This window comes from Drosophila arizonae, chromosome 5, assembly GCF_054131065.1.
Source record: "Drosophila arizonae isolate 15081-1271.41 chromosome 5, UAZ_ARI_1.0, whole genome shotgun sequence".
Lineage (NCBI taxonomy): Eukaryota > Metazoa > Arthropoda > Insecta > Diptera > Drosophilidae > Drosophila > Drosophila arizonae.
This window is the reverse complement of record NC_142925.1, coordinates 20,708,758-20,732,509: the sequence shown is the minus strand read 5'-3', so window position 1 is coordinate 20,732,509 and position 23,752 is coordinate 20,708,758. Positions and strand designations below refer to the sequence as shown.

The following is a 23,752-nucleotide window of genomic DNA, read 5'->3' as shown; positions in this document are numbered from 1 at the left end:
TTTTTTTTAGCTAATCCAGATTCTCTTTAACTTTAGATCAATTTTTCTTTCACCTTCAGCCAGATGGTGGACTCCGATACTAGACTAATGAGCAAATAATAATCTTATTGTAATCTCCGTAATCTCCGTGTTGCTTTGATACGGGCAACATTTCATTTTTAAAAGTGAAAAGTTTATTCTATTCCACGAATAATTTAAAATTTTGTATAAACAACTGTTATATTTACACTAAACATTGTTGTCATAGACATACTCAGCCGACTGTATTAAAAATTCGTACTCAAGCAGATATTGTTATAGCATATACACACGATTGTACATAGTCGTTAATATACGTCTTCCATAAATATTATATATTATATATATTATCATAAATATTTTATATTTCTTAAATTTTGGCATACAATTGAGAAAAAATAAAAATGTATGTATATATTTAATTCTCTTAAGCTTTATTAGCTCAAATAAGTAGCGAATAACTTACAGTCAGCTGAGTAAAAAAGTCTTTGCTGATAAGAAGTACAAAAATAAAATTGTTCACTATAAAAATTTACGATTTCATCTTGAACTTTTATGATTATGACTAATGTAAGCTATAAACAATCGTAGTAGCAATTATGGTGGCTAGTCAGTAAATGAGTTTAATAAATCTAAACATAAATACTATGATTTCAATTCATTCATTTTTCAATAGATGGGGCCCACTGTGCAGCGCAGTGCGCTTAACTTTTTGCTTTTTGTGTTCGCCGTCTTCGAACTTTGCGGTTTTTATGGCGCGCAGTGTTTGTTGTTAAGTCCAAGTGCGCGGATCGTTTAGAGGAGGTCTGATCGACTCCTGCCTAGATAAGTTTAATATTGTCGTTGAGTCTTTTGTGAGTTTTAAACATTTCGGTGTGTACATAATTGAAAAGGTGGCATTTATTGCATGTTTCCGAGGTGTCAATAAGCTGTTGAGATTGTTGTAGAACTATTGTATATAAAACAAGGTAAATATGCTGGAACAAAACGTATCGAATTTGCCAATTAACAAATGCACATTTTACCTTCTGTTATACTATTTCATACTACGCTTTGCACAAGTCTTCATTTCGTTTGCTAAACTTGCCATTAATTTGCTATGCTTTATGCATCGTAATCAGAATAGAATATAATACAAATATAAACAAAATACTAAATTTATCTTGCACTTATAAATTATATTTTCTATTTTGTTTCTCAAATATCTTCCTTGCGTACTTTTAACTAGTTATAAAAGTGTTATATGTAACTGAGTAAAGAGGAGTACATCCCACATATGCTGACTACTGTTATACTATTATATTTTTTATTCCACTCTCCACAAATCTTCTATCATATACTAAAATTGCCCCACATACAAAATATAAATAAAACGTAGGATTTCGAGTGTGACAATTGCGTCTACACGCACACATTCGCCCTGCTGTTATACACTCAGAACTGTGTATTCCATTTTATTACCTTGCTATTGATCTCATTTCTTAACTATGCTTTCGTTTTACTTGCTGCTCTTTTGACCGCCAATCCCAAAATATGATCTCAGCAAGACACATAATTTTGGACTCAAAACCTACGTGAGATCATAAAAAAATTAAATTGTCTTCGACTTTAGTGTAAATTGAATCAGAAGAACGAAATGAAGAGAACAAAGCATTCTGAGAAAATGCTTACATGAAAAATTAAGATGTAAAGATATGAGTTTCATTAGAAAATGATGCATTGCTATAAACAAATTTATTTATACATCAAAATAAAAATGAAATTAGACTAAATGCTGAATTTATAGCCACAGAAATTACTTTAGATATATAAATATATGTGTCGGTCTACAAACCAGACCCCTTTATTGTGAGCGCGGCGATGCGTGTAATCATGCGAATTTAGCTATACAAATATAACAGATTTACATATTACAAAGTTGAGCTCCATTGTGCAGCTAATTAAAGAAACTAATCATACCGTGTGTTTATACAGAGAATAATCAGATTATTTCAGTTACGTGGCCGGCCTTAGTTTGGGATTTAATGGTTTATGTTTAATTTATTTTACATCTGTTACTCCAACTCAGCTCGAACGCAATGCAAACTTTTTTTTCTCGCGCTGCATACAAATTTCTATTTGAGGCTTAAGTGAGTTTTATGTCTATTTAAGTGACAAAGTTGCGACTGTGGCATGTGACGATAATATCAAGGCATGTCATCAGCCTCTACAAATGGAGAGACTTTGCTCAGGGGGCTGCGGCTTATCTTCAGTAGAACAGTTTGTGTGTATGCGATGAGCATATGGCAAGACTTGTCATCAGCCTTGAGCATTGGCTGGCACTGATCTTCAGCAAAGCACTTCAATGCAGCATATAAGAATGCTATCAGCATCTGGAAATAATAATTCGAAAATTCGAGTATAACACTTTATATATATACAATGATTATATAGCAGGCATGTGATCATCGTCTACAATTGAATATTTAGGGCATGGATAACAATTGTATGTATACGATAATCATATGAAACATGTCTTCAGTCAGTAGTAATGTTTAATATTTTGAGCACTGGTCTTAAGTATAACATATTTTATGCTATATCACTCATATCACCTGGGGTTAATAGTCAATATTTACATAGAGTATTTACAATATATTCTTCTCTCTGTTTTCTGTAATATAACAATTTATCACTGTAAGATTATCACTGTAGCACGTCGTATATACGCCGTATACTACACTATTTACTGAACTGGCTTCAAGTATAGCACTATGTAAACTATAAAAAGATCATTAAGTTAAGCTGCTTAGCAGTATAACACTTTGTATACATGCAACAATATTTATCATATTTACATCAGTGTGTACTCTGAATATAATCTTACGGACAGGCATTTTAAATAAGTTTGCTATCGTATAACAGTTACCTTGAAAGTCATATAATAATTTGCATTGACATTAGATCAGAAATTTCTATGGCGGCGACAGTTTTATAATATTTATTAAATTTGTTTCTTATTTATATCTTATTTTATATGTTGTTCATTTAACATAAAATTTGTATCGTAATATTGAGCAAATGCCACCAATAAATTGAATAGCTATTATCAAATGAGATCATTAGCTGTGTCAATTCAAATTAAATTAATTACTTGGTTCTTGAATTGAATTTATTATATTGTTAGTTAATTTAATGTGATCGACTGCCTGACACAGTTCATGAACTTTTGTGTGCCGATTCTGGAATTTCTTTCAAATGTATGCGTGTATTTTATTTTATTTTATTTTTCATTTTTCATTTTTTTTCGTTTGACGATTCGGAAGGTGTCAGAATGCAGTATTCCGATTATAGATGTTTCGCAGTTGGAATTATTTGTAGCGGCGGCGTCTTTTGTTTCATTTGTGTGCAAGAATTCAGTTAATTTGTGTGCGGGTCGTTAATTTGTTGAGCAAACATTGAGCAAACTACACGATTTTCAAATCAACAAAATATCACGCACGAGCGCAATTATAGAATTATTAAATACAATATATATTTGCACATGAACTTGATTTTGGCTAATAAAATGTAACAAATAGAAATAAGAACGGATTGGCATGTTTTCTATTTCTATTTGCTAAAACTAATCGGTAAGAGATAAGCTTCTCTTGATTAATTATAACTATTGTAGAACTGGAACACGCTATCATTGCCACTTGAGAGGATTGAATTGATAAATATACTGTGAGGCAGGTGTTAACAAAAAAAAAAATATAAAGGTTATTAACTCTGATTAACAATAGTAGCATTGGAATGTCGCTTAGACACATCGTAATACCCATAATATTTAATTGAAAAATTCTGTGGGAAATACTCATTAAATGTATAATTCGTTTTAAGTAATAAAGATAATTACAAAATTCTTATGGTCCAAGGTGCTGTTAGATGAATAATCTTTATGACAAATAACTTACCCAAGTAATACCCTAACAGAATCTATGAGAGTCAGAAAACTCATGGGCAAGCCAAGTAGCAGTAGTTATACATATGTTTGATTATTCTAGTTTTAAATAGACTCGATTAGTGCTATAATCTCAACATGTTATCTACAGAGCGTGTGAGTATAAATTATTCTAAGCTTTTATGTGAGTCAATATACTCTATTTACATCATAAGAACAGAGTATAGATAAAGCGTAATATGAAATGGTTTTGACGATTTTGGAAGTAAAGTAGTATGGAAGGATTATGGATTAGGATTAATGGCATAAATAAATAAAATAATAAATAAAAAAATGTCCACATAAAAAATGTATTGAATTAATGTAAGCCAAAAATAAATTATGAATTATTTATATAATATTTTTTTAAATTGATTTATGTTATAGCAAAGTTATAATAATTTCCAAAATTAAGAATTTAGAAGAGTTTTAACATACGATTTACGAGTAATCAGCAGTTGCTCGAGCTATTTTGATTAATCGTAAGAAATTTAGATGCAACTTAAAGAACGTCGAGTTTGAGGTGCGCCAACTGTTGTCAAGTAATTGACAATATCTTTGTCAATTCAACAATCTGAATTTATGGCAAGTCCCAAACAAGATGTCACCTCGAACATTTATCTATTAACGGCCGGCAATTAAACTCGAATGCCGAATGGGAATCGATAGCAAAAGAGCACTTGAAGTCATGTGTCTGATATATTGATATATTACAAGCTCCCACTCAAACGTCACTGGCAACAGTCGAGAAAGTGCCCTGCCTTCACATACCCTGTAATCAAAAATTGAGCTTATCTGTAAGGAATTCTTTTGACAATTTCTTTAGATAAACTTAACATAACTTAGGAAATTATTACTAATAATTTATCTCTATTTGTTTACTGCTCCTGTCCGTCTCTTCCTCTTTCTCTCTATCTATTTCTCTTATAAATTAATTTTTACAGGGTATTCAGAGTTCTAACTGTGAGCTTTACATATACAGACTTGCATTAAAATTATACAATAAATATAAAAAAAAGCAAAAATAAATATATTGAAAACTTGCATAAAAAATACAAAAATAAAATCTTGTTTCCAAGTCTAAAGTTTTCATTTCGAACTCAGCATTGCGTAATCGTTGATTGATATTTATGGCAAGTCTCTGGCTCTTAGAACACATTTATCATGCGTTTCATCTAAAGTAAAGTATGATTGTTGTTGTTGCTGTCGTTGTTGTGTCTGTTATGTTGCTTTGCGATGGCATGGCCAACCGCTTGTAACCCATTTTTGGCCTGGCAACTGCTCTTGACCGTATTGCGAGCAACACTTGCACCAAATACGAAAAGCAAACAGACGACCCGACCATAAGCAGGCAGGGCGGATGATGGGGGTAGGGAGGAAGGTCAAGAGGGGCAGCAGTTATGGCTAATCAATTAGGCTGCGGCTCAAGTACTTACGTTCCACTCTGCAAGGGAAGGGAGAGAGAGAGAAAGAGAGAGGGAGACGGACAGAGGCTCCAGCTGCTGTAGCCAATCCCCCAGATCCGAGCCACGTGTGGTTGAGGTTCAAGGGCAAACGCATAAAATGATACTCTCCAGGCAGGGTGAGGGCGAGGGGGCCAGAGATTCGAATCATGCATTCAATTAGGCTAAGCCTCAAATACTTATACATACATATGCCGCTCTGCAGTCAATATTTATCATTTAATATTTACCCCAATTTCGCGACTTGTTGCCAATTATGCAAATAGCACTCCATTCTATATGCTGATAATGTAATCGCCACAATACGCAGTTGAGCCAATAGTTGCTTAATGCTCAATTAACAATTTTTCATATGTTTATTTGCCATTTAAGTGACGTCTAAGGCCAGCGTACCTAAGAGTGTGTGTAGAGTAGAGTGGAGAGTGGGATGTGTAGAGTGTATAAATGGAGTAGAGTAGAGTAAAGACTTAAGAGTTAAGAGTAGAATGTAGTGGTGGGTAAAGAGGATGTAGAGTGTATATAGTGCGTAGAGAGTGTAGAGTAGTAGAGTATATGGAGTACTTTGAGTGTGTACTATACACTGTGTAGAAAGTGTAAAGTGCGTCAAGTAAGTGCAGTGTGTAGAGCGTATTGAATGCGCAGAGTGTGTACAAAGTGTGGAGGGTACGTAGATTCCATAGAGTACGTTGAGAATTTAAAAAATGTAGAGAGTGAAACGTATACAGAATATATAGAGGATAATGTAGAGAGTGTAGGACGTGTAGAGAGTGAAACGTATGTAGAGTATGTAACACATGTCAAGTGTAGAATTTAGCATAAAGTGTTTGGGAGTTCTTAGTGAGGAGTCGAATGCTTAGTATATGTAGATGTGGTAGTATAGAGGCATAAGGAGTGTTGCTAGTGAAACATATGTATGTAGAGTAGTGTTGAGTATTCTACTTTAAAGTATAGAAAGTATACAGTGTGGCGAAACCGTTGAGGGGGTTAAGGTTGTGGAGAGAGTGTCGAAAGTGTTGGCGGTGTATAAATACTTGTGAACCTTAAGATTGTAGAGTGCTGGAGGTGTCGGAAATGAAGTGTTAAAAGTCGATTAACACAAGTGTAGAAAACTTAAAGTGTGTGGAGTGTTTGCATAGGTTTACTTTTGTAGAGCAATAAATAATTTATAAAGTGTTTAATAAAGTGTTAATAATTTTTCTTTTATAAGTTAAAAGTGTATCAAAAGTTGGTTTTAATTTCTCCTTGGATACAATGAATTAGGAATTTAATTGCATATTACTCATCCACTAAACTTACGGAAGTATTTTTCTTCCCAATCGCCAACATTCTGTTAACACTTAATTATGCCAATTGCTCCAGAATTCTATTCTTCTATTAGTTTTATCAATTCAATTGAAGCTCTAGCTCCAGAATTTGCTCTGCAAACCAATGAAAGCCACATATTCAAAGACATTAAGAAGCGGATTGAGAAGAAGATATACATAAAATACATGACTATTATATGGGTATTTTCCCCATTCAGTGCAATGGAATGCATATCTAAACGCTTCTCCGGCAGTCAATTTAATTGCCCGTGTCTATAGCTGCAAATGTAACTGTGGAGGTGTCGGAAAACCAATTAGGTAGCATGACAACGATGTCATCAAACGGATATGGCTGTCATAGACATTACTCATTCATATTCGCATCGAGTCCGGCTGGTCTGTGGCCCGTATTAAGAGCTGCATTCAAATGCGGTCATCGCCCACTTATGCTTGACAATTGCTCAAATGCGAGCAGAGAGTGCACATACATTATTAATAGAGCTCTTGGACTGTGTCTCGTGTCTTGGTTGTTGCAGTGCGTCATTGTCTAGCTGACCGCCACCTGGAGAAGATGGGCAAGTTCGAGTATTCGCTGGGTCTCAATGAGTTCAAGTCGAAGGATCTGCGTCTCTGGCAGGCGCTCATCGGCGAGTTCATTGGCAATCTCATATTGAACTTCTTTGCCTGCGGAGCGTGCACACAGCCCGAGGATGGCACATTCAAGGCGCTGGCCTTTGGCCTGGGTGTCTTCATGGCCATTACGGTGAGCAAAGCTTGACTGTGCTATTGACTGATTGATAACTGATTGCTAATCATTCCCCTAGATCGTGGGCCATTTGAGCGGTGGCCATGTCAATCCAGCCGTTACCGTGGCTATGCTGGTAGCGGGACGGATCAGCGTGCTGCGCGCCATCTTCTACATTGTCTTCCAGTGTCTGGGCGCCATTTCAGGCACGGCTGCTGTTAAGGTGAGTAATAAATTTATAAAAATATATATCTGATATATGTATATGATAAAGCAAATGGTACGTACATTTAATACATTTATACACAAATGATGCATTAAATATAATGATATCTATAGATTCGGTTTATTAGGCTATTAGTTTTTACAACACCTTAAAATTCATTTATTCAATAATTATAAGTGTATATAATTGAAATATATTTAAGGAAAATATAGAAAGGGCGAAAGTCTATTTTTTTTTTTTTTTTTTTTTGTATTTAAATACACAATAATGCTAAACGTGGAGAATACTTAGTTTCCTATTAAAATAAATAATTTTTTTAAATTATATATATTTTTATAGTATTTAAAATCAAAGCAACATTTTACCTCTTCCCAATTAAAAGTTCAAAACAAATTTTATTGGCTAATTAAATTTTTATGGCTGTACGAAACAATATAAACAATAAATCCATTTAAATATTAGAAAATACTCATTTTATAACCGATATTATATACGTATATCGTATCATATTCGATATCGAAACATTTTAGACTTTTATCGAAACATTAAGACTTCTAAAAATTGCTATAATTATTGTATACTTATTCTTATGTACATATAAAGCAATACAAAACTTTAAAAAATTATTACGATAATAACAAAGGAGCGTATTGGAGTCTAACATATGGAGTATCAAAGCATAGCTATTATTTGCTTGAATATTTTTGAGTACTTTGCTGAGCTAACAGCTACATATAATATTTTATTGACTATTATAGATAAAAAAATTTGAAAAATAATAAATAATAAGCACAAATGATTAAAAAATATATATCATAATTTTGGTGCTATTAAATCGTTCATCCATGCTCATCAAATCTCTTGGCCATTGCAGATCCTGCTCGACTCCAACTATCACAATGGTCTGGGTCACACCAGCCTGGCGCAGAATCTGACGGAGCTGCAGGGCATGGGCATTGAGTTCTTCCTGGGCCTCGTTCTGGTGCTGACCGTGTTTGGGGCCTGCGATGCCAACAAGCCCGACTCGCGGTACACAGCTCCCTTGGCCATTGGCATGGCGGTGACCCTGGGCCACTTGGGCACCATTCATTATACGGGCGCCAGCATGAATCCGGCACGCACTGTGGGCACTGCTTTTGCCACGGGCAATTGGAGCGCCCATTGGATCTACTGGGCCGGCCCCATACTGGGCGGCATTGCGGCCGCGCTGATCTATACTCAGATACTGGAGGCGAAGGACACGCCCAAGAGCAGCGAAAACGCTGAGAAATATCGCACGCATGCCGATGAACGTGAGGTGAGAGCTTTTGCGGCTTGGCATGACAAGAGTTTCTATTGAAACAGCACACACACACACACACACACACCTTTACACCTACACTCACACTCAGATTGTAAATAAGTAGCCTGATAGCCTCATATAATACACAGCTTGACTTCTTCTTAACTCCTGCGTCCTCTTTACAGCTACGCAAACTGGAAGGATCACGCGACTATGCCTAGTCCTATGAATATCCTGTATAAACATCCTGTTCGAAGGCCACGTACAGCCCGTCGAGTCGCCGGTCGAAATGCTCAACAAGAATTGAAAGGGAATTTGATGGAATTGCTTTCGTCTTGATTCCGTTTCGTTACAATCTTGAATAATATTTTCGTATACGTGTTAATTTATATATGTATGTGCGAGTATTTATGTTATATTATTTATGCAACATCATTTTAAAAACTAATATTTAATTTAAGCTGTGCATAACCCCACACAAATTCAAGCAAACTACTTCTATACAGATTTCAGTTCGTAATAAAGAGTATTATCAAGAAAATATAAATGGATCGTAGATTCAGTCTGTGGCTATTCCTAAGGAGACCGAAACAAGGAGTGGGGACCATCAAGACATATTAGAATGCCCATTCAGTTCTTAAAAATTATTTATTAATAATTAATTAATAGATAATAGTAGAGTAATCAGTTGAAGCTCGCTAAAAACTGAAGTTTATATAGAATATAATATATGTCTATCTGACTCTGTTCATTGGACTGTAACAGCAAGATAATACCCGTTTCATCCATTCAATATCGTAAAACTTACGACATTTAGTTTTACCCTTCATTGCTGTTCAATCGGCAAAGCAGTTGAAAAGCTCATATCCAAAGCTTTTTCAGAGCGTTTTCCAATACTCGAATATGTTGGCGCCAGAAGCTTAACAGTAGCGGAAAGCACACACTCACGCACACCCACACGTACGCACAGGCAGCAGGCAGTGTTTGAAAATAGCAACAAAATGCCATGCGCCAAAGTGGAGAGAGAAAGCACAGAAGGAAAATTGAAAAATGTAGCGCATAGACTCAGTTGATGTCGTTGCGTGTTGGCTGAAAGCGTAAAAGACACAAATTGTCGCTTGTAAATAAAAAGATGACAATAAATATAAATAAAAATTATATAGAATATTAAATAATAAAACCTGCATACAGGAAAATTAGTGAAGAATACAAATACAAGTGGTTTCGAATTGCATAAAGTGTTAATTCAAGCAACAAATTTCGTGTCGACTGCAAATTGAAGAATCGAAGAATCAAAGTAAAGGAAGCATAATCAATATGAATTCACGCTGTTAAAGCCAACAGCCTTGCAATTGCGGGCATGTCAGCCGCAACACGGGCCGAGACGCTAAAGAAAACGGTCAACTTAAACGAGCATAAGCAGAAAAAATTGCATTGGGTCGCGTTTGGCCCACTTTTGGGCAGCCAAATCGATTTCTAGTTGCATGTGTATTATGAAACACCTGCGCGACTATTGAGCCAGCCCGCAGGACAGTGCTCCTCTGGTCGCTAAACAATACTTTGCTAATCAATACACTCACGTGCAAGTGCAAAAGGTAATAAATGTTTCATTTTGCTGAAGAAGTGAAAGTTAAATGAGCAATGTAAAAGAACCAAACTCAAACTACAAAAGCAAAATATTAAAGTGCGTGCGAAAAAGGAAACACGCAGTCCGCCTGACCAGCCGATAAGTGTGAGAGAGTGAGAGAGGGAACGCAGGCCGTAAAGAGAGCCGACAAAGAGCAAAGACCAACGTGAGAGCGTGTGTGCGTGTGAGTTGCAGCTGTGTGCGTGTTGTTTACATTGCATTGGCTCGCGCTCTTCTCGCTCTGCTCTCTCCGTCTGCTTCACAGCTGTGCTTCTGCCTGTGGCGCGAGCCCTGCTTAATAACCGGCTACTGTAAAGCGCAATAACAGTTATTTGACAGCAACAATTAATTAAATCATTTAGCTAAGCACATACTCGAGCAAAATCAGAGCACCATTTATACATGTGATAGCTGCCAATTATACATACAAACACACCCACACGCACATTTGTTTGTTGCCATAAATCAAGCACTCGCCGGGTCGAAGCACAATAATAAACAACAAAACAAACCAAAATCTATAGTCAGTGGCTATAATAAAAATAAAACCTTCACCCAAAATCTGTCAATAAAGAAAAACAAAGTGTGTGTGTGTGTGTGTGTGTCTGTGTCACACAAAAACACATACACATATACGTACTCTACTTATACACTTAAAACTTTGGCGGTTTATTTCTGTTCAGCGCAAATGATGCGAATTCCTCATGTCATCTACATATATAAATGCAAATTTTAGTGTCTGCTAGTAACACAATGTTTGATTGAAAATTTATAGTACAGTATAGCCTGGCTAGCTCGGATTGTTTACAAAATATGCGGTGTTGTGTTTAAAGGTGTGTTTATGTGAATTTTAATTAGTATTATTGATAACAGTTTTAATTTTTATTTAACAAAGAATATATACCTATATATGTATTTGAAATCTAGTATACTTATTATAACTAAATTTATTTATTATCATTATAGAAAGATTGACCGGTAAAGATAGGATTGTTGATTGCAGCTATGGAAGGTTTAAATTACAGTCATCTCTTCTCAACGACCAACGTTTTTAATTGGTGGTGTCTTATATTCATTTTCATTTTCAAAAAGAAACTTATTAAACAAAATTGTATATAACATTAAGGGGCCAAATATACATAGAGAAGTGATCGAAGTTTTAAATTAAAGTAACCTGTTCTGAATGTCAGTCTGGAAAGTTTTTAAAGATCTTCGAAGATGCTCGAATCTAATATTTGATAAAATACTTTTAAACACATATTTACATATGTACGCATAAGCATACATACATAAATGTTTTCACGCATACATTCGTCCATATGTATGTACAGATTATGCATAATCTCTTTTGTGGAGCATGCTTCCTACAATAAAATATTAACCAATAACATATTCTTTATATCCCACTAGAACACCTTTGCCTCCAGCATACTTAATCACATACGCGACACACACATACATAGATACACAAGTATATTCACACTGACAGAAGCGCAGGTCGCGCTCGATGGGTTCAAAGCACACACTCACATGTGCACACACACACACACGCATTGATTGGCTTTGCCACACACTCTATTGACATCAATGGCAGCGATGTCACTTGGTCTCGCACATTGACCTAGAACACTTATTAGAGGTTATGCGTTGCTATAAATAGTTTACTCTCCATATGCATGGATAATATTCTACATAAATATAGATAAATCTGTTGAAATATATTTATTTATACGTATGCATGTGTGCATTTGTGTGTGTGTGAGTGCTCATATGACGTACACACGAGTTGGAGGCCAACGAAGCGGAAATTTCGTTAAAAATTATCATCAAAATTTCGGGATCATTGAATACTTCATTATTTATGGCACATTTAAATGCCACACCAAGCTACATAGTTTTTTCAAATGTCTTCAATAAATTGTTTATAATTCGGTGTGGATGGATCTTTCATTTAAAATCAAGTTGATTTTCTTTATATATAGCATGATTTATTATTATTAGAGAACTTTTCGTCACACCCACACAAGTATGAGCATAATTTGTTTTGACAGCTGTCAAATATAATTTATTGCTTCAGTTAAGGAAGTAGAAGATAAACATATGTAAATATCCAGTTCGTGAACATTAAACAAATTTACAAAATTTCTCAACTGTAGTAGACAATTTGGAAAATTCACACTCCTTCGTCTTGTTCATTTTATATCCTTGAGAAACTGAAATTTTTAATATATATTGAGGTATAGATAACACCTAACACAAAATAGTACTATGATTTAGAAAGGTAGAAAATTTTCCAACTTCTGTTGTGGTTTGTCTATAGATAGAATAAAAGTATATGTATATATTATATCTATACAAGTGGTATACATATATATCCTTTTACCATCGTTGAGCTTGTATGTCATTCTTAGAAAATTAGATAAATCCTATTAGATTGTTTCCCAAAAAAGTCGAACAATGTCAGCATTCCATATGTAAATATTTGGCTATATTGACTTTTGAATACTTTTAAAATGTTACCGGAGCGCTTATAATATAAATTTCGCCGGATGTTTATATGAATTTTATTGCGTATACAAAAATCTAATATCATAAATATTATTATTATAAACAAATGTCACCCTCTCCACCTTTAGTTACGATATATCGTAATAGCTAGGAAGTTATGCAGCTGGACAGCAATAAGTCTTAGCCCTTCTATGCCGAAACGGGCGACCAAACACAATTTCAATCATATCGAATCAAGTTAGACAGGTAAGAGGCCAATTTCTATATGAAATATTTCATTATCAATATTTATAAATTACAGAACTAAGGAGTGAAGCCATCAAACAAAGATGTGGACTAAAGAAAGCGCAGCCAGACAATGGCTGCTGGCCTTGGCAGGTAAAGACAGCATAAATGCAGTCAACAGCAAGTGATTACGATTAAGTATTAATACTCAATTAAGGCCAGCCAAAAAGTAGCGAGCAGCTGCTTTATCGGCCTATACTTGTTTTTATTAGCCAAAAAGTCGAAGGCAAACGCGAGGCACTTCAAAGACAACACAAAGATTATTTACGAGCGCAGAATGGAAGCAGAATCTTGTTGTTAAATTTTACTATAATCGTGAACCAATATAGAATGTGTGAAGTGTATAAATAGACTAACTAAATATGTGCCACAGCCAAACACACTCAAATACACACAGACACACACACAAAGACACATTTGACAGCGTCGGGCAACGCGTCGTATGAGCGATGTGCTAACAGAAGAGCAAACAACATGAATTGTGTGTGGGGTTTGAAGCGTAGAAGAATATAACAGAATATAACAGTTGGATATCTCTCTCTCCCTCTCAATTAGTTAGTAATTGTATTAAATTGTATTCATTTTAATCAAAAATTAATTTAACAACAATTTCGTTTTTCACACAAGTTTTTTTGGCATTGGCAAAATTCGGTACAGCTGATAATTGTTTTCCAAGTAAGTTTTAATTTTCGGTTTCAAAATTCCTTCAACGATTTCTGTTTTGCATATGATTTACAGAACCTTGTTTTACATTTTGCGTTTCCTTACTAAAAAATAATCGTGTATATTATTTAGTTATGTATTTGTACTAAAAACGAAACAAAACCAAAAATAAACATAAACTTCAGCTAGAGCTTGAAGTATTTTTGCAGTTTTTCAAAAAATAATACATTACATATAGAAAATTGAGTTAAAATTGATTTTTTAAATGAATGAAAATAGTAAAAAGAATATATATATATATATATAGAAAATTAACTCTCCTATTAATGTTTTCGTTTTTCGATTGGAATATATTTCTAAACTAAAAACATTTGGAGTAATTGAGCTAAAATTTAAATACTCTTTCTTCTAAAAATCTACTGCAAGTTTGTCTTAAAGCAGCTGAGTTGCCCTCCCCTGTAAAATATACGTAAATAAGTTAAGTAATTGCCACAGCAGTTGATTGAGTTCGGTTGCCTTCAGTTGAGTTTTGCTGTTCCTGTCGATTAATCGTATTAACAGTCGTAAATAAATACATATACTCCTTGATCACACATACACACACACAATGATGGTCAGCAACAATGTGTCGTCTGCTCGTATCATGTCTTGCATAACCAAAGGGTACACATTGTAATGAAACACTGTACAAATGCATTTACAAAACCTACAACAATATGTATAGATACTTATAAGCCTAACTGTTTCACAAACTGTGTAATTACTCCCATCCTTGACAGCTGCTCTCTACACACTCTGTACTCTCCACACTCGCTACTAATTGTACTCCACTATAATCGTAGGTCAGGCTATTCTAACTGTTCTTTTTAGTTTTCATTTGTGTGTGTGGCGCGCATCCAACCCTAGAGTTTGAATATCCCACGTCTAAGTCCTAATGCATGCACAGTCCATTTAATGGAATGGTACAACAGATCGTAGAACACAATATAATATATGACAGGCGTATAACAGATGAGATGGTATTGCGTGGGATGATAAACACATAAGTGTGTATAACAGATTAGAACACTATGTATATACATCATGTGTAACAAAATGTATAACATATACATAAATGTATATATAACACAAGTTATAAAAGTTAAATATATAACACAGTGTATAACTTATGGTATAACATTTATAGCATTTTATAGCATATATAGAGGAAAGGTGTATATGACATATCAATAATATCGTATGCAGTGGTATACAGAATATCAACATGTATAACACAGTATACTATACCACATATGTAAATATATATCAATAATACAATAGATCAGGTATACTATGAAGTAGTATACAGAATTTAGTGCAGTGTATATATAACAATATGTACATACTATACGTGGATTAGTCCAAGCTGATCTTGTGATTATTTAACATCTTCAAATTTAACCTGGTCTGTTCGAATAAAGCTATTAAACTGTGAATAAGTTTTCCAAATTTCTGTTAGATATATATGTAATAAATAATATATAATAATCACTGGAACATTTGATAATCACTAAGCCATTCCATTGAGTGTGACCTGTGCTAGAAATGTCCTTTGTAAATGTATATTTGTATTTCTCACACCTTTCCACACAGCAACTGTGAACGGTTCATTTTCATCTTCCTGTCTTCTACTTTGCTCTTCCTCTTATTGTTTATTTGCAGCCATATTTGGATTTCTGACTTTTGTATGGATTCCATCAGCCTCAGCCGAATGTCAAAGTATGAATCCATTAATCCTCTGCCTATATACAAATGCTTAAATAAATACTATATAATAATCTTTTTGCAAAAAGAAAACATACAAAAAAACAAAAAAAAACAATAACAAAAAAAAAAAAAAAAGAAAAAAACAAATATGATTCTATTTGTAATAATTTGAAAATTTAATTAACTCAAGTGAAAATAGAAAATTCAGAACTTTTCTTTATCGGCATTTTGTTCAGAAAGGCTCTGTGAATACGCAACTAATTGTCTATAAATGTTTTGATACACCTACTATGTGCCTATTTATTTAATTTTACTCTCAGCCCAGCCCCCTCTCTCAAAGCCTTTGCTTTTCTTTTATATCAAAATTTATTTCCTAAATATCAAAAAGCAAATCTAACATTTCTATCCAAATTTTCTTTGGATCTGATCTTTGCAAACCCAAAAGTTTTAACTTGACTCGTTTATAACACTAAATACCTAGATAACTTCTGATCTATACTTTTCATTTCTCTACTACTTTTGCAACAACATTTATCTCTCTCTATATATGTGTGTGTGTATACGCTTATTTTGTTGTGCGTGTGTGTGCGTAACGAAAAATTAGAAAGAACAAATATTTCTCAGAAATTTGTCTTTAACACATTTTCCAATATGACCTTTGACCTATGATCCTTGACCTTTGACATTTGTGAACTGCATGTAATTTCATTCTTAAATTAGTTTATCAATGCATCTTGAATATCTGTTAATCTGTTCATATTTCCTTATCACCAAATGTGCTCTGAACACTTTTTGCTGTTTTTTTTTTTTTTCACAGTTTTTATAGAGTTTATTGCCTTGTGAGCTCAAATATATTTATTTATCGAAAAGTATTTTCAAATAGGAATTTATATTTATAGAAAAGGCAATTGTAAGGAATCTGTCAAACAATCAGTTATAGTCAGAAAATTTAAAAATTTGAAAGTAAATAAAACAAGATCAGTAGATCACTAATAGAACAGAGCTATATAAATGTTAATTATCAATATATAAAAATCTCTGTACATAAATATTTTAAACCTTACAAGGCAAGCCTAATTTGGATATGTATTTGATAGTCAATATCTACTCTTTTATTCTCCAAATCACTAAATAATAAGATCTTAGTACTTTCTTATTATACGTACTTATTTCATTGAAAATTCAGTAGGACGAACATTGCACTAATTCCAATATACTCGTTTCGCTTCGTAGACGAGCATAAAAACCTCTTGATATCTACCGAAAGCAATCCAAATTTTAGTAATACTTGATTCACATTACTATGTACATATATGGATAAAAAAAAGAGTATTTGCTCTTCACACATATTGTATATATATTTATTCATTATTTATGCTAAACACAAAAATTATTCCGTAGTCTTGACTTAAATATGATTTTTGAAATGCACGCAAAACAATGCTATAATAATGTCATAAAACTTGCTATAATTTTTATATGAATTCGCATTGCTGTTTTAATTGAATTCAGTTTGATTGCATGTATTTCTGTAAGAATGATAAACGTAGAGTTTATATATATCTACTTATATAGACGCTTGCTGTATTCTAGTCGAGTAGTTGAAGAACCAGATGAGCAGACGAATTCTGTTTTCGCACATGATTTATGCTGTTCGGTAATATATATGTTGTGCTCTATACTGCAGCGCGTTCGATTTACTGTTACGAGTGCGATTCGTGGACGGATGCACGGTGCAAGGATCCGTTCAACTATACGGCGTTGCCGCGCGATCAGCCGCCCTTGATGACCTGCAATGGCTGCTGTGTGAAGATGGTGCGACATCAGCGATCACGTAAGTTACAGAGTTAACGAGCCACGAGTCACATATCGCATGTCACGTGTCACGTGCGACGTGTCACGCGTCACGATATGTGAGTTGATGCCTATCCTTGTACTTGCAGCCTACGAGGTGGTGCGACGCATGTGTACGTCACAATTACAAATCAATTTATTCATGGTCGATCACGTGTGCATGATGGAAAGTTCAGGCAATGGACATATGTGCTTTTGTGAGGAAGATATGTGCAATTCTAGTCAAAGTTTATACTCATTCGCTAACGGTTATCAACAACTCATAATCATCACAATGCCATGGCTAATACTGCTCCAACAGTTTGTGCACAGCTAGATCAGCAAATCAGATCAGATTCGATCAGATCCGATTTGGTCCGATCCGATCCGATCAGATCAGTTAGTTAGTTTTCCCAGAAGCGTTAAAAGAACAATACACACACACAAACCAATAACAGTTAACTGGTGACATTTATCATGCCCAATACACACACACACACACATACACGTAACTTGAAATTGTTTTGTAGCCCAAGTTCTGATTATTTAAGTTTCGCATTTCAAACAATATGTAAAATGACGTTTATTTTGGTTCTGCAAGCACAGTTAACTATACTATAATCTATAATAATGCTACGAGTAGATACAAAGTTTGACTGCACATAAACATAAATAACAAAATACCAAAAAACTAAAGCAACAAAAAACATAAACAAAAGACGTTGCATAATAAGACTTCCATATAGAGAAGTGCTGCATACGACTCTCTTACTTATCTAGATATATATACATATACATATATACATATATACAATCTATCTGTATCTATATGTATATATACATATATCTGTATATCGATTAACACAGTCCAATGAATCAAAATGCAAGCTTGCTGCACTTGCCAGATGCGTGACATTGAATCTCTTGTACTAGGTTCCAGCTACTGGGTATCAAATATTGGGCACCAACTAGGTACAAAGCAAAAGGTTAAAGGTACAAGCTACAACGAGATCAGTACATATTTGATGCCAAACTTTGCTAATTTGGTACTTTGTACTATTCAAGAGCTAAGTTCTACTAAATATAAAATACTTTTGGTATAAGGTACCTCATAACTAATGCTTGGTACTTTATTCTGTGGTACTACTTTGGTTCTACTTTGGTACTCGGTATTATTACTTTGGTACGTTGGCACTTGATATTTTAGTATATTATATACTTCGGTACTTTAATACTGACTACTCTTGGCTCTTTGGTACATGATACATGTTAGAGGGTGCTTTGATACTGGGCGCTTAAGTACTTAATTCCTTGGTACATTGATGCTAATACCTGGTACACTGGTGCTTGGAATCTCTGGTACACGAGCTTCAAGTCAGCATCTGAACTATTTGAAATGCATGTTGTTAATGCTAAAGCATGTAGCGCTTAAGTAGGTACTCGTATCTGTAGTTACATTTCTTTAAATTTTGTTACTTACATTTATAGAGACGAAGAGAAAAACAAAAACAAAAACCAAAACCAGAACACATCTATCATATTATTACTACTGCATATGTTATGTATCATAAGTAAGCTTAACGATCTATTAGGTATATGTGACACGTAGACTACATACCTAAGCGAATGTACATACATCAAATCGCAACTGATGAATGGAAACTAAATATGAAACAAAAAGAGAAATCGATGAAGATAATGATAAAAAGTATTGTGCAATGGTCAAGTCTGATTGAATGCTTGTCAATTGCCGCATTAACTCAAATGAAATTTGCTCATCATGTTTATATATTCCAAGGTCAAGAGCTTCACGAATGCATAACGTAACTTTTCTTCTTGAATCTCTTAATCATTAAGCTAAGCTTTATGTCCTATGTCATATCACACATATACTTAGCTCCAGTAGTACCTAGACAACACCCAACACACACACACACACAGAAACACATCAACTTAAGTTCTGTATAAAGAATCGAATCCATTTCATTGTCCTAAGTTTCTGTTAGTCAACAAGTGATAATTAGCCAGTAAGTAGCTCCAAAACCTAGCCCCATACACAGAATTCTGTAAAGAACTAAATGAAATCTGAGATAAGTTCTTGATGCTAGTCCGAGTCTTGACGTCTTTCTGTGTACCGGGTATCAGTGTGGTCGGGCAGGCCGACTGTTACGCTCTCATTTGTTAATCATGCTAGTGATAGTTTTAACGGCGAGCCCAACAAATCATTTGTGTACTTATATATATATATATTTATAGTTATATTGTAGCGTTTGATTTGATTTCGTTTACACACACACATTATTAGAGCTTAATTATAATTGCAATTATAATTATGGCAAGTGGAATTTGTAAGAAAAGAAATTGGATTTTCATTTATGTAATAGACGAAACAAAAATTGGCATAATCAGAAATAAACATTTTTACTACATATACTTATTTCGTACCTTAATTTAACTCTCTCACTTATACTATCTATCTAACTATCTATCAATATATACTATATATATCACCTAGATATCAACTTTCTCAACTGCACCTTCCATTTGTAATATATATATACTTTAGTGCCGCCTTTAGTTATATACTAACTTGCTATACTAACCAACTAACTATACAGGTCTTGCTTTGAAGCTTTAACAATTCATCTCCGTCCAAGCGTGGCGCATGTTCTTTATAAAGTATATACCACATATGTATATATATGAAGCGTAGCCAAATCGAAAATAAAACCGATCCCTTCCCGCCCCATACCCCGAAGGTAAGTTCCACGAAGCTCCGTTTTGCACTAAACTCTCAGAACGAAGCCGAGCCGAAGGACCAGGAGCACATGACATCCAATACAACTGAGATTTGGATGCTACCAATATATATATATACTATATATAACTCTTCCCTTGGCAAATTCGGATGTGGCAAACGTTTAGTTTTAGTTACTCATTTGATTTTTGTACAGTTGAGTTTGTTTCGATTATGTTTTATGGTATGTTGGTTTATTTGACTATATACATACAATATGCATACAAGTATATACATATTATACTAATATATATATGTATATGTAGTACTCCATATATATATATATATATATATATATATATATATATATATAACTTAACCAATTTCGGTTTGTGAATGTGGCAATATTCTATTATAACCAGTATTTTGATTGACAGTTAATGCGTTTCAATGCGAACTAAATTTATTTGCATCAATAACAGTAATACGATCGATCACACACACACACTCCCACACGCTCACACAGATTTGTAGTGCAAAATGCAAAAAGAAGAAGAACAACAAAAACAAACAAACAAAATATTATTTTAGTTTAGTACTTTTTGTAGTTAAAAAATCTCTCTCTATATACATATATATATTTCTCTCGCTCTCTATTTATCTCTCTTTATCTCATATTTCTCAACTCTAACTCTCTATTCTCTCAAAGCTCTCTCAATCTCTCTTTTCTTTAACAATCTTTTTACCAATCTATACTTCACGAAACATAGAACTCTTTTAGACACTTTCGTAGTTCACTATTAGCAAACAACACGGTAAATCAAATCAAAGCAAAGAAAATACTATCCACACACACTTTCCCCATGTGAGATATGCACTCGTTACTGGGATTTGCGATTGGGATTTGGATTATGATCGTAAGCCATGTTAGATACGTATGTAACTTAACCCAATTCTTTTTGCAGACCTCTAATATAGAAAAGTTCGATCCGCTTCCTCAAAGTTTCAAGTGCATATCCTAACTGATCTAAAATATAGCACAAAACACAGTTCAGTCTTAGCCAAAAGAAACCAAATCATAAAGATTAATTTTTTTTATACCAGGCGCGGTTCTAATTCAATCTATTTTTTCTTAATGAAAGCCCTATCGAAGGGTAGAAAAATAGTCCCGTTTTTTAACCATAAATTCCTCACAATACAAAAAGCACTAAATTAATATCAAAGACATTACCAATATAACAGTTAAAACAGTTTAAGAATATTGGTATTGGTTGTTGAATATTGTAACAGAAAATCAAAAACTCAAACAAAAACAAAAACAGAAACGATAACGAAAACGAACTTGAGAAAAACCAACATTTCCTTATATATATGTATAGTATATACTTTTCTTTTTTTTTTTTTTTTTAATTTCGAAAATTATGTTCATTCAGAAATCGCCTCTATTCAAATCCCGAGATGAGCCCCAACCTTGTGCGTCGCCTTCTTTTGAATCATAATTTCTTCTATGATTTCTTTCGTTTCTCGATATGGACACCGAGTCGCTACATACATGTGCACACACACACATGCATACATTCACACCTACATGCGCATACAAAATGAAATACCAAGTACCAAATTGTATTCTGTGCGTTGTCACAAGACTCACCAACCGAGAGCCTCTCCGAGAGCCATACACCAGACGCCATCCATTTACCGGCACGCATTCGCAATGCATATTGCATTACGTAGTTACCTAGCTGCGTATATACATATGTGCATGCATGTACTACTTACAGTTACGTCAAATGGCCTGTGCTCAGTTCGCCACATTTTGCTCAACATTTCATAGGCATAAGTCGCTTTCTGTCCCTCTCTAACAGGAGCTGCACAGGCGCACGCTGTGTGCGCAATTGATTTTATCGCTCTCTCGCGCAGCGCTATTGCCGTACTCGTACACTGCTCTTTTTCTCTCCCTCTATCTCTCTCTCGTTTTCCACTCTCAATCACGTTGGAGATGCGCTTCCATTACCTAAATACCATTACGATTACAGTTACCGTTACCATTACCGTTATACGCTATGGTGCTTTTTCACATACGCCACCACTGTCTGACTTAAAATTTTTTCATCATGTACGCCATCGCCAACCATGACAGTAGCCACAATGGCGCGACAGTTACTCCACAACCAAACGCCACACATTCAAACGTGCATATATATGTACGTGAGTGTGAGTTTATGTGTGTGCGTTTGCAGTATAATTGTGAGCAAACTGCGCGCGCACATTGCTGTGCAACTGCATACCGTCGGCTCGGCCCTGTGCCTGTGTGAGTTCGCGTGCGTACGTGTGTGCGTGCCCGCCTGCCTGCCTGGCTACAAAGCGCACGCTGTCACAGGGCCAGCCACCCTTATATGTATACTATGTGAACGTCCCTGCGGCGTAGTCAAAGCATCAGCAGCAACAGCAGCAACAACAGCAACAGCCACAGCAGCAGCTACAACAACAGATTGGGCAACGACAGTAACAGCAACTTCAGCAACAACAACAACAACATCGTCAACAACGGAGTGAAAAGAAACGAAGATGAGCTTGAAGGCTTTTAGTCGCTTTTACGAAGCTATTCGAACACCAAAAGGCAAAAGCTTTCTATTTGTTCAAGCTATACGCAATTAAATATTTAAGTCTAAATACGCTTTGATTTAGTTATTTTCTAATTTTGATTTTCTTTGCCTAAGCCTAAGCTTTTGCAAATTTTGAGACACTCTTTCTTAAGCTCTCTATACATAAGTGTTGAACATTATAAATGTAATACATACATATAATTAATTACAGAAGAAAAACAAAAAACAAAAGCATATTTATCAAAAAAGCTTTAGACCTATAATAATTATCCAGCCTATAGCTGCAATTAACTAGTTCTATAAGAGTTTGTCAAGGTATCAGTTAAATTTATTATATGATTACCTTATGAGTACCATAGTAATCCGATATCATAGTTATTTTTAATCTTTGAAGTTCAATTAATGTACCTAAAATATACATTTCAATAAAGCAATCACCCAAAGCAAATACCCAGACGAAGAAGAAGAAGAGCCGTCTTTCATATATAAATTCATATATTATTACATTATTTACAAATAAAAACGCATCAAATGTGAATTTATTGCATTTCTTACTATAATTCAATAAAAAAAAAAAAAAAGAAAAAAAAACGAAATAAAACAACTTGTTTTCAATGTTCATTAAATTTAGATCCTATTTTTAGTTGAGAAACGAATCTGGAAACATTCTAAATGTAAGCAAGAAACTTCAACTGTTAATTACAGCGATCTTCGAGGATGAACTTGCTCACTATCGAGGGCTGCCACA

General features: G+C 34.4%; 2 protein-coding genes and 1 long non-coding RNA gene across 9 annotated transcripts; 2 read left to right on the top strand and 1 right to left on the bottom strand.

Annotated features, from left to right (window-relative positions):
- The first annotated feature begins 760 nt into the window (after nucleotides 1–760).
- Prip (aquaporin prip) lies at nucleotides 761–9,546 on the top strand. 2 transcript variants are annotated; one of them, XR_016270596.1, is made up of 5 exons: nucleotides 761–986; nucleotides 7,283–7,509; nucleotides 7,571–7,714; nucleotides 8,592–9,111; nucleotides 9,185–9,546. XR_016270596.1 is itself a non-coding variant. In XM_089471798.1 (5 exons), exons 2-5 carry the CDS (start codon nucleotides 7,318–7,320, stop codon nucleotides 9,218–9,220), a joined length of 795 nt encoding a protein of 264 aa, XP_089327924.1. In that variant the 5' UTR covers nucleotides 762–986; nucleotides 7,283–7,317; the 3' UTR covers nucleotides 9,221–9,546. The 2 variants fall into 2 exon arrangements, 1 of the variants encoding a protein (XP_089327924.1); XM_089471798.1 differs by having other exon boundaries at nucleotides 762–986; nucleotides 8,592–9,014.
- On the bottom strand, nucleotides 1,713–5,850 carry LOC149268756 (uncharacterized). Of its 2 annotated transcripts, XR_016270598.1 has the most exons (4): nucleotides 5,673–5,850; nucleotides 5,416–5,606; nucleotides 1,978–2,390; nucleotides 1,713–1,902 (listed from the first exon to the last, which is right to left on the bottom strand). It is a non-coding gene; the product is annotated as an uncharacterized LOC149268756 (long non-coding RNA). The 2 variants fall into 2 exon arrangements; XR_016270597.1 differs by having other exon boundaries at nucleotides 1,713–2,390.
- Nucleotides 9,547–9,830: 284 nt separating the features above from the next.
- qvr (glycosylphosphatidylinositol-anchored protein quiver) lies at nucleotides 9,831–23,473 on the top strand. Of its 5 annotated transcripts, none has more exons than XM_018010700.2 (7): nucleotides 9,831–10,594; nucleotides 13,263–13,380; nucleotides 13,436–13,512; nucleotides 14,047–14,094; nucleotides 15,784–15,840; nucleotides 17,516–17,662; nucleotides 17,772–23,473. In XM_018010700.2, the coding sequence occupies exons 3-7, from the start codon at nucleotides 13,464–13,466 to the stop codon at nucleotides 17,996–17,998; spliced, it is 528 nt and encodes a 175-aa protein (XP_017866189.1). In that variant the 5' UTR covers nucleotides 9,831–10,594; nucleotides 13,263–13,380; nucleotides 13,436–13,463; the 3' UTR covers nucleotides 17,999–23,473. The 5 variants fall into 5 exon arrangements, with proteins under 5 accessions (XP_017866189.1, XP_017866193.1, XP_017866194.1 ...); XM_018010701.2 differs by lacking the exon at nucleotides 9,831–10,594 and adding an exon at nucleotides 10,601–10,810; XM_018010704.2 differs by lacking the exon at nucleotides 15,784–15,840 and having other exon boundaries at nucleotides 9,859–10,594.
- The last annotated feature ends 279 nt before the right edge of the window (nucleotides 23,474–23,752 follow it).